This window comes from Lissotriton vulgaris, chromosome 5 (genome assembly GCF_964263255.1).
Source record: "Lissotriton vulgaris chromosome 5, aLisVul1.2, whole genome shotgun sequence".
In the NCBI taxonomy this organism is placed as follows: Eukaryota; Metazoa; Chordata; class Amphibia; order Caudata; family Salamandridae; genus Lissotriton; species Lissotriton vulgaris.
The window spans coordinates 1,822,299,882-1,822,315,360 of record NC_141693.1 but is presented as its reverse complement, the minus strand read 5'-3'; the positions used below and the strand labels follow the sequence as shown (position 1 = coordinate 1,822,315,360).

The following is a 15,479-nucleotide window of genomic DNA, read 5'->3' as shown; positions in this document are numbered from 1 at the left end:
TGCAGTGTAAAGAGTGATGCAAAGTTGGCCACCCTATATACTTCTGCTCCAAGGACCATACCAATCGCATTACTTTAGCCTTTTAGCACTCTTCTGCCTTTTTGGCTAGATTCGCCGACATACATACAGTGATGGCGTTTATGCATTTTAAAGGTAAGGCTGTTTTTACAGACTAAAAATTAAATCGTTCTGACTAGTTCATGGAACAGTAGTTCGATCAAAATGCGTTTTCGTTACACGCTAATTGCACGAAACGCTGTAGGGGCCTAAAGTTGTTTAGTCCAGCAGCATGGCGCCACTGTGGTCACAGAAAGAACATAAATTAGCAGTCTAGTTGTTTATCACCAATGTACTATCCAATCTCCGAACGGGACGCTCTGGATCAAGACTCGTTGGTTTTGTTTGAGACGTTCTGTCTCCAAACTTGACGATCTACTCTACGCGCACAGTCTGTTCTCGTCTCGTTGATCCCGGAAGTGGCTGTAGCGACGGAATGGCGGAGAGTCCTGGGGAGGACGCGGTGTTGGCGGCGGTGATGGCAACTGGTGGCAACGGTTCAGGGGCATCACCTGTGTCGGGAGGCGGCGCGGGAAACGCCACCTTCCTGCCAGCGGAGTTATGGGCAGCAGCTGGCTACGGAGTGCCGCCCGGAGGCGTCCCCCCTATCGCAACTATTGCTCCTATGCCCCCAATCGCGACTATTGCACCCATGCCACCTATAGGCACAATCTCTCCACTGAGCGGCTTGCCATCGGCAGGGACCGCGCTCCTCTCATACTCCAGCTTCTGGGATCCCACAGTGAGCAGCGACTGGGACAACGAGAGGGCATCAGCACAGTGCGTGCTGCGGATCAAAAGGTGCGGCTCCCTCCCAAAATTCCCCTTTAACACAATTGTGATACTCGATACTGTAATAGCCATCCCTAGCTACTGACACATCCAACTGCCACCACCAACATACCCAATACGCAACAAGAGGGGCGTGAGCGTAGTTTGTTTTGTACCTCATGAGTTTAAGTATCGGGATCCTTGGTTGCTTCTACACAGTTTTACAACCCTACCCATCTAATCGTTCTAATGCTAAATCAATTTTTATCACCATTAAACACATGTACACTGCTAGAAAGGATCGGTGGAATGTAAGCTGCAAATAAAGTACCGCCATGGTTCTCCATCCTCCACACTGACCCCATCAGCAACACCCCTTTACACAGCGATTGCATCAGTAGTAGTATGTGCTATGGTTGAAAGGCAATATTACCTACCCATTTGTCATTTTAACGACGCATCTCTATTTTTCATCGCTATTTGTACTCGAAAGCTGGACAGAAACGCGTTACTACACCCTCCATCACCTCTGACCATGTACCCTTTCCTATGATCATACAGAGTTACTAGAAGTGGCACCCACTGACGAACTCTCCTCCCCACCACTAAACTAACAACCCGTTCTAACGCCATCCCTACACCTAATCTCGCCATTGAGATGGCAGACGCAGTAAGATGGAGGCTGGACGAGGGATCAAGAGCGGTGTTGGTGCTGCTGGACTTGTCGGCAGCATTCGACACCGTCTCCCACCCCCTCCTCCTTGATCGCCTGCATTCAAAAGGTATCCAGGGCACAGCCTTAGGATGGATTTCATCCTTCTTGTCTAGCCGGACCCAGGCAGTGTTTACCCCCCCCATTCATTTCTGAAAGTCGTCCGCTTCGGTGGGGAGTCCCTCAAGGCTCCTCGCTGAGCCCCCTCTTATTTAATGTTTATTTTTCCCCACTTTTCGATATCATCGCCCAAACTGGTATAAAGGTCACCTCCTATGCTGATGATATCCAGCTTATGTTTTCATTTGATAACATCTCTCCCTCAACTTTTGATCCATTAAAAAATTGTCTCCGTACTATTGCCCATTGGATGGACAATAATTTTCTTAGATTGAATGCTGGGAAAACGGAGGTTCTCTTTTTTCACCAGCCTTCTCCACTTGACCCTAATATTTGGTGGCCTACTGACTTAAGTACCCCCCCCCCCTCCCAAAAGAATCTGTGAAGAATCTTGGAGTGAGATGGGACTCCAACCTTACTTTTCATCATCAAGTGCATACAGTCTCCACTGCCTGTCTAGCCAAGATTAGAATGATAAAAAAGTTCATTCACTTTCTACCCAGTAATACCAGGAAGATTGTTGTCCAGGCGTTAATTACTTCGCACCTGGACTACGCCAATGCCCTCTACTCTGGCCTATCTGTAGGGCTCAGTCATCGCCTTCAGACAGTACAGAATGCGGCGGTGCGATTGGTTACCGGTCTCCCCCTACGTGAGCACATTACCCCTCACCGCCGCAAACTCCACTGGCTACCACTGCAAAAAAGGGCCGAATTTAAAGCTTTGGTACTAGCTCATCGGGCAATGCAGGGTAAAGGCTCCGCATATCTGTCTTCCTGTTTGATTCCTTATAATAACTTCAGGACCCTACGTTCCTCGTCAAAAAACTTCCTGTCGGTTCCTAGATTTAGGAAATCCCGCTCAGGTGGGAAAACTTTCCCAGTGTTGACATCGGCCCTCTGGAATAAACTTCCTATTGCCATCCGGCTGATCAAAGATGAACAACCTTTCCGGCGAGCACTCAAAACTCACCTGTTCTGCTGAGTTACTTCTGCCTCATTTTACCATCAAAGGTCTGCATGTAGTTATTCAGGAGCGCCGGGACACCCCGTTGGGGTAGCTGTGCGCGATACCAAAACACACTAAATAAATAAATAAATAAATAAAGGTGTCAGAGCACTACCTGCCACAGATACAAAAGTGGGGACTACTTTGGTGTCAGGCCATTCAAATTAGTGTATTCGTTGCTGCTGTACTTGGAAACACAGTATAAAGATGCTACCATACATTCTCTAAATTGACAAGTACTTCCTGTTTCGCCTTTGATTTTCATGAGTCACTGAAGTCAATCGGCGAAAGCTTACTCATTGCGGATGGCCTGTGCTAGAACATCTTGTCATCTATTTAAAACAACAAGGGGACCCCAATGAGTATCAGCGAGGGACCTCGGGGAGCTTATCGTACAGACACAACAGTGGTCCCTAGCAAGGAGACACAATAATAACAAACATAAATATAGACCCAGTCAGTTCTATATTGTAGAAGACATGCCCAGCCGGACAGAGGTCTTCCAGTTTTATATTTCAATAAACGTTTTGCGAAACAATAATACACCTTCAACAATTCACTTTCGTGGGGCACAAGCCTGTACCAACCCACGACAGTACATAGACACAGACAACATACACAGAAGGGCTTACAAGGCAAGGTCAAAGAAGTCTCTGTAAAGTTTCAAAATTAAACAGAGAGATTCCAGTGGGTACCATTACATACTTTCGTGTAGTAAATCATTGTACTGTATATGGTACACAAGGTCGACGACGTTTCGGACCCCCCTTACTAAATGCTGGGGTCCATCATCAGGACAGAACAGTAGATGCCGAGTCACGCTTAGGTCCTGGATCCAGGGGGTGGCCGGGTTAGTCGGCTGCACCGGGTTTCCCAGGACCTAAGCGCGACTCGGCGCTCCCACTTTCTCCCGGACCGCAAGGTGCAAGCGGTATTGCGGTAAATTGCCCGCGCCGCCCCCGGACCTTGACACACTATCTTTGTAATCCCGATTCACCAAGTCACACTGATGACTAACTTCATTACCGGTCCTGACCCATCGTGTTTAACTCTAGCTCGCCTGTGAGCTCTTTAACCTTATGCCCCTTGGCTAAAGAGGCTCAAATTTTAATAAGGCATCTACTGTTCTGTCCTGATGATGGACCCCAGCATTTAGTAAGGGGGTCCGAAACGTCGTCGACCTTGTGTACCATATACCAGTACAATGATTTACTACACGAAAGTATGTAATGGTACCCACTGGAATCTCTCTGTTTAATTTTGAAACTTTACAGAGACTTCTTTGACCTTGCCTTGTAAGCCCTTCTGTGTATGTTGTCTGTGTCTATGTACTGTCGTGGGTTGGTACAGGCTTGTGCCCCACGAAAGTGAATTGTTGAAGGTGTATTATTGTTTCGCAAAACGTTTATTGAAATATAAAACTTGAAGACCTCTGTCCGGCTGGGCATGTCTTCTACAATATAGAACTGACTGGGTCTATATTTATGTTGGTTATTATTGTGTCTCCTTGCTAGGGACCACTGTTGTGTCTGTAAGAACATCTTGTCAGGCAGCGTCTCACATTAAATGTAATCTACGCAGTGTTCTTTTAGAAAAATATATAACTTATTATCATTTAGGCAATGTGCTCAGTAACTTTCCGACGTTTTGTCAAATTATTAATTCTCAATGTGTAACTTATTTTAGTAACTTCTGTGTCTCAAACTTTTGTGCACTTATCAGGTAATGCTGTAGTACGCGTAATATCAATACTATTGGCAAAGCACTCATACGGATTAGCAGCTAAATAAATAGTTGCGGAGCACTTGCCAGGAGACTTGTGAAACTGGTTTCATGCGAAGGAAAATGTTTTTACCGAAACGATAAAATGAACATTTGATTGTCACGTACACAATAGGTACCAATTTTATCAAGGGTCACGACACGGTGATAAATACTTACCATGCCCTAACGGGACCAGAATGCTTTGGCTCGAAAGTCGATTCTGTACACCACCCACCCTTTCATAAGTAAATGGCTTTTTGTCTACTGACCTCCTCAACCATACACTAAATGTTGATAAATAATGCATATTTAGTTGTGTTGCCTTACAACCAAGTTGCTGGAGACAACATGTCGTTACAGTAAAGACACAATATTGAATACCACTTTTTTTTGCTTCCCTTATCATTTGCCAAGTATGGCGCTTCTTTAAAATTTTAAAAAACCTATTCGCAAAAGAGCAATGTCGAAAGCTGTGACCTTGAGTTTACTAGTTTCATCTCATAACTGCTATTATTTATGGAGCGTTCAGTTCTTACGTTGCTTGCTGTTTGGTTGGTTTTGCCGTCACTGATTTATTTGCTTCGCATTCTCCATCTTCTACTTGCTTCCCTTACTTGTGTCCTTTCACTCCTCCCTTTTCAGGTACGCTTTTACTTTTTGGCGAGAGTGCCTGTGTTTTTTCAGCTATCTTTCTTGTGTATTTTGAATTCTACTTTCTCGTGCGTCTCCCCCTTTCTTCCTTCAGTTGCTGCACTTGCTTCCTACCTACCCGCCCGCTTTCCGTTGCCGTGCTTGCTTCCACACGCCCCTCTGGTGTTCGTGTGCTTCCTGTACCCTCCTTCCCTTGTCCGATTGCTTCCCCGTGCCCCCTCCCTCTCTTGTGCAATTTTCTTCCATGTGCCCTCCCATGTCCAATTTGCTTCCCTGTGACCTCCCGCCCAACGTTGTCCGTTTGCTGACACACATACACATTTGTTGACCAGGGATACTATCAAAATTCCAGTTATTATTGAAGGAGCTATTGGTCTGTTATACTAGGCAGATGCTCAATAATAGCCAAGTAATATTTTATTTTGATCATCCTACTGTAGACGTCAGTGGCTGCTCTTCATAATCGCAATGAGAATTTTTTTCCAGGCACAACCAGACATTAATTTACACACCTCAATTTCAATCCCTGCTCTCTACAACAGGCTTCCCCAACGAGTAGCTCGTGAGCTACTGGTAGCTATCTACCTGTAGGTAGCTCTCCTGTGTGCAGCTCACCCTACTAAATTAAAACTGGTAGATTGCTTGAAATCCCATATCTATTCCAAAATCGAAAGAATGTTTTTTATAGATGAAAATGTGTATTTTCAAAACACAAAAGCAAATGTTTACAGGAAAAAAGTTGTTAATAAAATGTTTTTTAGAGCTGACGTTTGAGTGATAAATGATGTGTTCTTGGGGGCCGCTATAATAACCTTTGTGCCATGAGCATTGCACCTATGGTTATTATGTATTAACCATGCAAAAACATTTTAAAGTAACCAAGCCTATTTCATGTTATTGTTGGCGACGATACATAATGCAGTGTTAATCACTGCTGACAATCTCGGAAGAGTTGACACGAATGTGTATTCTATTATTATTATTTTTAGGTCTCGCCTGTCGATGCGCATGCGCATCGAGCAAGCGAGACTATAGGGGCTTATCCACTCTTTATCCACCACTGCAAGGAATCGTGGCGATTCCTTGCAGTGCACGAGAAATTTAAGCTCAATGCGCATGCGCATTGAGCTTAAATGCGCGTGCACATGCCCCCAGCCGCCTGCCTTGCCTACTCTCCCAGCTGGTGCCGCTCCACCCCCTGCGGCATCAAAGGCTTTCACGGCCGGCCGGCCATGCTTTCAGTTTCACGACCGGCCGGCCGTGTGAAGCCCGCTCTCCCTGCTCCGCCCCCTGCTCCGGCCGAGACGCATTTCTCCCCCCTCCTGGGTCAGGTTACCCTGCTTTGCGTAGACTCTTTCAGGTACCGCCCATCCCGCACATGGAGCAGTCGCAGTCCACTGAACCCGTCACAGCTGTCGCACCATTTCCATGGTCTTCCACTGGCGAGCCCTCCCGGACCTTCATTTTCATCTTGGCCGCTTTCCCCTCACTCTGCCGATCTCAGTGGTTTGGTTCGTTTTACCTTTAAAACGTGGTTTAACCTATACAGGGATGCCGGTTAGTTTGCATAGAAGCATTCCCCACCTTGCTTGTGTCTTACGGCCGGCCGGCCATGCTTTCAGTTTCACGACCGGCCGGCCGTGTGAAGCCCGCTCTCCCTGCTCCGCCCCCTGCTCCGGCCGAGACGCATTTCTCCTCCCTCCTCCCCCCTCCTGGGTCAGGTTACCCTGCTTTGCGTAGACTCTTTCAGGTACCGCCCATCCCGCACATGGAGCAGTCGCAGTCCACTGAACCCGTCGTCTGCATGCGTCTTGCTCTTTCCACTTGCTGTAGATATCCATATACGTTTTGTAAAGCAAGAAGTTGGCTCTTAAAGCCTTCGTTCATCGACTTGTCTCGCTGCATGAGCCGTTGGTACAATCTCTTGAAATCCACCGTGTTTGACCTGCTAGCCTACAGTATTGTATATCCGGGGGGCTGTTCATTTTTCTAACTTGTTTTCAGAGATATGGACCTGGAAACGAAATGTGTAGTGTGGCAAGAGCTTGCCTGACTTGGCAGGAAGATATGATAGTTGCGTGGGTAATGTCCACTGGTTCATTGATGGGATTTTTTTGCAAAGACCCACTTTTTTTAATTTTTGATGGAGAAATTCAGATTACACATTTTTCTGTTAGCGTGGTTAGTTGGTTCGTCTACCAGGCAATTCCCTGATATTTTCATTCCTAGTATGGCAGTCACTGGTATCACCCTCAACCCCTCACCCTCACTCACCTTCAACCCCTCACCCTCACTCACCCTCAACCCCTCCCCCTCAACCCCTCACCCTCAACCCCTCACCCTCACTCACCCTCAACCCCTCACCCTCACTCACCCTCACTCACCCTCACCCACCCTCAACCCCTCAAACTCACCCTCACTCACCCTCAACCCCTCACCCTCTACCTCAACCCCTCAACCTCAACCCCTCACCCTCAACCCCTCACCCTCAACCCCTCACCCTCAACCCCTCACCCTCAACCCCTCACCCTCAACCCCTCACCCTCAACCCCTCACCCTCAACCCCTCACCCAAACCCCTCACCCTCAACCCCTCACCCTCACTCACCCTCAACCCCTCACCCTCACTCACCCTCAACCCCTCACCCTCACTCACCCACCCTCAACCCCTCAAACTCACCCTCACTCACCCTCACCCTCACTCACCCTGACCATCACTCACCCTCAACCCCTCACTCACCCTCACTCACCCTGACCATCACTCACCCTCAACCCCTCACTCACCCTCACTCTCACTCACCCTCACTCAGCCTCAACTACTCCCCCTCACCCTCACTCACCCAAAACCCCTCACCCTCACTCACCCTCACCCTCAACACCTCACTCACCCTCACCCTCACTCACCCTCAACACCTCACCCTCAACCCCTCACCCTCACTCACTCTCACTCACCCTCACCCTCACTCACCCTCAACACCTCACCCTCACTCACCCTCACTCACCCTCACTCACCCTCACTCACCCTCACTCACCCTCACTCGCCCTCACTCGCCCTCACTCACCCTCACTCACCCTCACCCTCACACAGTGCAATAGTTCTCAGACCATTTCAGTTAGAGCTTTTAGAAATGTTTATGGCTTTTTTTATTTGTAATACTTTAGCATTGGCTACAGGAAACAACAAGCACTGGCGTTGCCAATAGGTCTCGCAGTAGGAAAGTTTGAGCTATTGGTTGTGTAAATGACAAAGCCCTTTATGTATTCTAAATGATAACAACAGTGAAAGGCATTGTTATTTGCCATTGTAATAGTTCCACCTGTCGTACTGCGCGATCTATTGGCAACGTGAGTGTTGTTCGTGTGTGAGTGTTGTTCGTGTGTGAGTGTTGTTCGTGTGTGAGTGGCGTTGCGTGTGTGAGTGGCGTTGCGTGTGTGAGTGGCGTTGCGTGTGTGAGTGGCGTTGCCTGTGTGAGTGGCGTTGCCTGTGTGAGTGGCGTTGCCTGTGTGAGTGGCGTTGCCTGTGTGAGTGGCGTTGCCTGTGTGAGTGGCGTTGCCTGTGTGAGTGGCGTTGCCTGTGTGAGTGGCGTTGCCTGTGTGAGTGGCGTTGCCTGTGTGAGTGGCGTTGCCTGTGTGAGTGGCGTTGCCTGTGTGAGTGGCGTTGCCTGTGTGAGTGGCGTTGCCTGTGTGAGTGGCGTTGCCTGTGTGAGTGGCGTTGCCTGTGTGAGTGGCGTTGCCTGTGTGAGAGGTGTTGCCTGTGTGTGAGGCGTTGGCTGTGCGATTTGTGTTGCCTGTGTGAGTGGCGTTGCCTGTGTGAGTGGCGTTGCCTGTGTGAGTGGCGTTGGCTGTGTGAGTGGCGTTGGCTGTGTGAGTGGCGTTGGCTGTGTGAGTGGCGTTGGCAGTGTGAGTGGCGTTGGCAGTGTGAGTGGCGTTGGCAGTGTGAGTGGCGTTGGCAGTGTGAGTGGCGTTGGCAGTGTGAGTGGCGTTGGCAGTGTGAGTGGCGTTGGCAGTGTGAGTGGCGTTGGCAGTGTGAGTGGCGTTGGCAGTGTGAGTGGCGTTGGCAGTGTGAGTGGCGTTGGCAGTGTGAGTGGCGTTGGCAGTGTGAGTGGCGTTGGCAGTGTGAGTGGCGTTGGCAGTGTGAGTGGCGTTGGCAGTGTGAGTGGCGTTGGCAGTGTGAGTGGCGTTGGCAGTGTGAGTGGCGTTGCATGTGGCAGTGGCGTTGCATGTGTGCGTAGTTGAGTGGCGTTGCGTAGTTGAGTGGTGTTGCGTTGTTTAGTGGCGTTGCATGTGTGAGTGGTGTTGCATGTGTGAGTGGCGTTGCATGTGTGAGTGTCGTTGCGTAGTTGAGTGGCGTTGCATAGTTGAGTGGCATTGCGTAGTTGAGTGTCTATTAGTAGATGAGTGGCGTTGCGTAGATGAGGGTGAGGTGTTGAGGGTGAGTAAGGATGAGTGAGAGTGAGGGTGAGTGAGGAGTTGAGGGTGAGTGAGGAGTTGAGGGTGAGTGAGGAGTTGAGGGTGAGTGAGGAGTTGAGGGTGAGTGAGGAGTTGAGGGTGAGTGAGGAGTTGAGGGTGAGTGAGGAGTTGAGGGTGAGTGAGGAGTTGAGGGTGAGTGAGGAGTTGAGGGTGAGTGAGGAGTTGAGGGTGAGTGAGGAGTTGAGGGTGAGTGAGGAGTTGAGGGTGAGTGAGGTGTTGAGGGTGAGTGATGGTGAGGTGTTGAGGGTGAGGTGTTGAGGGTGATTGAGGTGTTGAGGGTGAGTGCGGGTGAGGAGTTGAGGTGGAGGCGTTGAGGGTGAGTGAGGGTGAGTGTGAGGTATTGTCATTGAGTGTGAGTGAGTGAGGGGGTGTGAGGGTGATGGGGTGTGATGGTGAGGGTGTGTGAGCGTGAGGGTGTGTGAGTCTGAGTGTGAGTTATTGTCATTGAGTGTGAGTGAGTGTGAGTGAGGGGGTGTGAGGCTGATGGGGTGTGAGGGTGAGGGGGTGTGAGTGTGTGAGTGTGAGGGTGAGGAGTTGAGGGTGAGTGCGTGTGAGGGTGACTGTGGAGTTGAGGGTGAGTGAGGTGTTGAGGGTGAGTGAGGTGTTGAGGGTGAGTGAGGTGTTGAGGGTGAGTGAGGTGTTGAGGGTGAGTGAGGTGTTGAGGGTGAGTGAGGTGTTGAGGGTGAGTGAGGTGTTGAGGGTGAGTGAGGTGTTGAGGGTGAGTGAGGTGTTGAGGGTGAGTGAGGTGTTGAGGGTGAGTGAGGTGTTGAGGGTGAGTGAGGTGTTGAGGGTGAGTGAGGTGTTGAGGGTGAGTGAGGTGTTGAGGGTGAGTGAGTGAGCGTGAGTTTGGGTGAGGTGTTGAGGGTGGGTGAGGGTGAGTGAGGATGAGTGGGGGTGAGTGAGGAGTGAGTGTGAGTTAGGGTGAGGGGGTGAGGGTGAGGGGTTGAGGGTGAGTGAGGGTGAGTGAGGGTGAGTGAGGGTGAGTGAGGGGTTGAGGGTGGGTGAGGGGGAGGGGTTGAGGGTGAGTGAGGGTGAGGGGTTGAGGGTGAGTGAGGGTGAGGGGTTGAGGGGTTGAGGGTGAGTGAGGGTGAGGGGTTGAGGGTGAGTGAGGGTGAGTGGGGGGTTGAGGGTGAGCCACAAAACACAATGAACTTAGGCACTCATAAAAAGAGACATTCATATTATGAGCAAGTCGTGTTTGGGATCAAGTTTCTGAAAGCCCAGCTATTTGTCCTCAAGGCCTCCCTGGTTGACACAGGCACTCTGGCAAATTAATTTCCAAATATGCTTTTATCCTTAATGAACGATTCAAATGTGCATTTATTTCATGTATGTATTCCCTGCTTTTTAGGAACACATCCATTTCGTTTGTGTGCACAAATACAATATTATTGTATGCAAGCAGGAATTCACATTTAGGATTAAAGTGAATAGAACTGCACTGGGCAAATCAGTTTGAAAGGAAAAAGTTTCTCTTCTGGGCAGAGCTGGGAGAATTCAAAGTGGGTACAATTACCACAAACTGGGTCATGCAGTGTTGATTCAGGAATGCATGCCTGCTTGATGCACCAGATATCCAGGAACGAACCGACGACGGGAACGCATAGCGCGATTGGAAGAGATCAGCGGCCTGCATCGCGACAGTGAGCAGCGGCTTCCAGTACACAGCGGGCTGGGCGGAAGTGCAGGTGAAGAGGGCTTAACAGACCGGAAGGAGGCCCCGGCAAAATCACCCCTGGAAGCTCACATTACAGACTCGGCCAGAGGAGTCCCGGACGGCACATACCACGCAGCGGGGATCAGACAAACAAGCTCCCAGGACGCTGCACTGCACAATAACTGATAAGGGGGCAGGATAAACGGAAAAACAGGCGATCAATAAACTGGGACCTGGGAAGCCAAAACGAGCACTCGGACAGGAGAAACGCGACGTGCACCAGAAACAAAAATAAAACGCCGGATGGGGGCGGGAAAGCCTGGTGGGAGGCGTGAATGCGCGAGGGGAGGCAGGCGGATTGGGAGAGAAGCCTGATGGGGGCGGGAGAGCCTGGTGGGTGGGCGTGAATGAGGGGAGGACTGGGCTGGGCTTGCATGCGGATTGGGAGAGAAGCCTGATGGGGGCGGGAGAGCCTGGTGGGTGGGCGTGAATGAGGGGAGGACTGGGCTGGGCTTGCATGCGGATTGGGAGAGAAGCCTGATGGGGGCGGGAGAGCCTGGTGGGTGGGCGTGAATGAGGGGAGGACTGGGCTGGGCTTGCATGCGGATTGGGAGAGAAGCCTGATGGGGGCGGGAGAGCCTGGTGGGTGGGCGTGAATGAGGGGAGGACTGGGCTGGGCTTGCATGCGGATTGGGAGAGAAGCCTGATGGGGGCGGGAGAGCCTGGTGGGTGGGCGTGAATGAGGGGAGGACTGGGCTGGGCTTGCATGCGATGCGCGTGCATGTACACGGGCACTGCATGAAAACCGCGGGGCTGAAAGCCCTTTGGTTTGAAGATGTTTTCGCCGACATGAATTCTCGCTACGCTCGATGCGCTTGCGCGCATCGATAGGTCGCGAGACCTAAAAATGCTAAACATTTACAAAAAAACCCATAAACAATTCTAAAAGCACTAACTCTAATGGTGCGAGACCTATTGCATTTCCAATGCTTGTTTTGTGTGGTCATTATGACACTAACAATATTTCTAGCTCCGGATAATTTTTATTGAACAGAAGTAGCTATTACTAAAAAACGGTTGGAAACCCCTGCTCTACAAGCTCTGACGAGGGGCCAAGTGTGGTGGAAGTGAGCTGTCCAAATGTTCCACACAAAACCATCCATCTGTCTAACACGCCCTCCTCACTCTATCATTTTAGCAAGGGGGCATTAGTGAGGTCTGGGCTGTAGATCAGGAACTGTGACACCCTGGAAGCTCCACTACAAATAGAGCACCCTCAACCATAGATCCTGAACTCAACACTAGTTATACCCCATACTCATCAAGAGAGGGTGTACTGAATACTCAGTGACCCTAAACAGTGAGCTGCCACCCCTCTTTCTATTCAACCTGTGAAATCATCTTTTTTTTTTTATTTCAAAAGATTTTATTAGAAGAATTTTTATAAAAACAGTACAGAGTAAGCCGAAACGAAGGCAATACTGGTTTGCTGTAGGTACACGCATGGATAATGATACATACTGGCTTGCTGAGGCGCTTGAGTGATGGTTATACATAAACAGCTTGAAACCTCGGCATTACTTACAGGTTCATATGCGTTGCCCCCGTCGGGCGGCATAGATAGTGTATAACGGTAAGTAGGACGAAAGACGAGAAGAAGAAAAGGGGAAACGGGCACGAGTGTGGTGTGTTGTGGGTTGCATGACTACAGAGTTTGCTGACGGGTGGCACCGGGGGGGGGAGGAGACCATGAGGGTGTCTGGCGGTGTGGTGCGTTCACTGCATTTTGCGAGTCAAGGTATTTGTCCAGGGAGAGCCACATCTCATTGCCCCGTCCAACTTGTGGTGTTTGATTTTTTTGTTATGTTGTCCGCACCCCTTAGGAAAGTGACCCAGTTGAACCAGACTCTGTAAGTGGCCCTCCCCGTGTCCTTCCAGTTAGAGAGGATTGTCTTGGTTGCCGCCATGAGGAGTAGGTCAATTAGGCTCCTGTCATTGGCAGAGTGTATCTCTGGGGCCGTGAAGGCATTTGTTATGCTGAGGAGGTCTAGTTGTGGAGTGTACCCTGTTACATTATAGATGAAATCTCTTACTTTCGCCCAGAATGTTTTAACTTTAGGGCAGTGGACAGTCATGTGCACTAGGTCTCCTTTCTGTTTCTGACAGTTCCAACATAGTTCGTTGTCTATGAGCCTGACCGCTGCTAGGCGTGCCGGGGTCCAGTACGCTCTGTAGGAGCCAGAATTTTGTTTGTGCCAGTGTGGTGGTTACTTTGTTCCTGCTTGCCGAGGACCAAAGGTGAGCTTTTTCTCTCTTGCTAAAGTGCCCGGCGTGTAATGTTTACCAGTATTCTATGGCCTTACTGTTTAATCTAGATGTTTTTGCCCTTAGTAGTTTATATAGGTATGACGTTTAGTGCCCAAGTTTGTTGAGGTTTGTCAGGTATTGGTGTATTGTTGGTACTTCTTTGTTTAGTCCTGCTTTGGTGATTGCCGCCTTAATTTTAAGAAAGTTATATAGTTCTATGTCTGGGAGGTCATGATTCTGTTGTAGGCTGGCAAAGGTGGATGGGGACCCGCGCTCCTCTAGTTGGGATGGGGTGTGGATACCTCGCTGGAGCCAGGAGGTTAAGGTGAATATGCTGTTCTTGTATTTTATTTTTGTGTTGAACCAAATGGATTACCTTTTTGGATTTTTTTATGCTTTTTTTCCATTCTTTTGTCTACTTGTAAGAGGGCGTTTTTGGTGTTCCTGAGAATTGTGTTGTTAGCTTCCGGGTGTTTGTCAGCAGTGAGGAGGGCCGCAGGGTTTTAGGCCACCCAGCAGGGCTCTTTCTAGTTCCAGCCAAGCCGGCGTATAACCCTGTTCTGGCGTGAGCCAGTATATTCAACAAAAGAGAGAGGGGGACCGAGGAGCCAATAAAGGTCCAGTGTCCATGCTCCTAAACTAAATCTGTTCACAAAAGGAGGACAAAGTTCCTATACCTTGGGTGCAAAAGTCACCCACGTATCTGGGTGCAAACAGTCACCCATACATTAAAAACAGGGAAGAGTGGGGAATGAGTAATCCTAGGTAAAAAGTACCCTGATGGGAGAGGGAAAGACATTATACTTCCTCTGCTGCCCTCGCACACCCCGGGGGATGTCATGCTTCATCATCGGGCAATTTGCTCCTCGTAGGGCCAGCGCTGCAATTCCCTACGGGTCACCCGAAGGGTCACTTTGTCGGAGATCTTTTTGAGGATTAGCCGGATGTTGCATGCGGGTGTGTGGAGAAGGGTATGGGAGGGTAAATCAATATCGTGCAAACCTGATAGTGTAGTAAAATCAAGGGTATGTAAGCAGCGACAAGATTGTCTAAGTAACCCTTGGCAGTTAAAGGTACTGCTTAAAAATGACTGACCCCACAAGGCCCACTATGCCTGGGTGTCACTAGTTGAGGTCAGCCAGTATATGCCTTGTCTGGCAAGGCAGGCTGTCTGGAAGATCTTAAAGTTTGTGACGTTGAGCCCCCCCTAGGTCCTTACTGAGCCTAAGTTTCTGGAGGCTAATCCTGGCTTTTTTTCACCCCTCCAGAGGAACGTGTTAATCATGGTGTTCAGTTTTTTGTGAAAATCTTCTGTAACTATTAGTGGCAGCATGCTCAGCAGGTAGTTAACCATGGGGGTTATCATCATTTTGTTTGTTTCTACCCTACCCCACCGGCTGACGTACTTGGGGGACCACGTGTCTAGCCTGTCATATATTTTGTTTGTTAATGATTTCTCGTTGTGCTCAAGTGTTGACTTGAGGTCCCTGTCAAAATAGATACCTAGGTATTTTAGGGCTCCCTTTTGCCAGTGTAGGCCCGATGATCCTACACATCCCTGGTGGTGTGAACGTTGAGTGGCTTGCATTCGGACTTGCTTCTGTTAAGCTTGTACCCTGCTACTTCGGCATATACATCAATGGTATTCATTAGTGCATCTATCGAGGGCTCAGGTTCTCTGTCATGATGAGTATGTCATTGGCGTATGCTGCAAGTTTGACCGTGTTGCCATTGACCTTCATCCCTTATATCTTGGCGTTGTTTCTGATCATAGCCAGTAGGGGTTCTAGGGTCAGTAGGAACAGTGCCGGGGACAGTGGGCAGCCTTGTCGGTGCCTCTTTCCAGAGATAGGGCCTCAGATGTGCCCCCATTCACTACAACTCTGGCTTTGGGGTCCTTATATAGCGCCATCACCATTGACCTATAGTTATCACCTAGGCCAAACTTCTGCATGCATTGGTC

At 49.4% G+C, this 15,479-nt stretch overlaps 1 protein-coding gene across 2 annotated transcripts in view; it reads left to right on the top strand.

The window, feature by feature from the left end:
• The first annotated feature begins 451 nt into the window (after nt 1-451).
• UBE2Z (ubiquitin conjugating enzyme E2 Z) overlaps nt 452-15,479 on the top strand; it is a 92,213-nt gene continuing 77,185 nt past the window's right edge. Inside the window, exon 1 of one of the 2 annotated variants that reach the window (XM_086924242.1) lies at nt 452-858. In XM_086924242.1, the coding sequence (XP_086780368.1) occupies nt 494-858 (365 nt within the window). In that variant the 5' untranslated portion in view covers nt 452-493. The remainder of the gene's footprint in view (nt 859-15,479) is intronic. The other variant, XM_086924243.1, reaches the window with a different exon arrangement.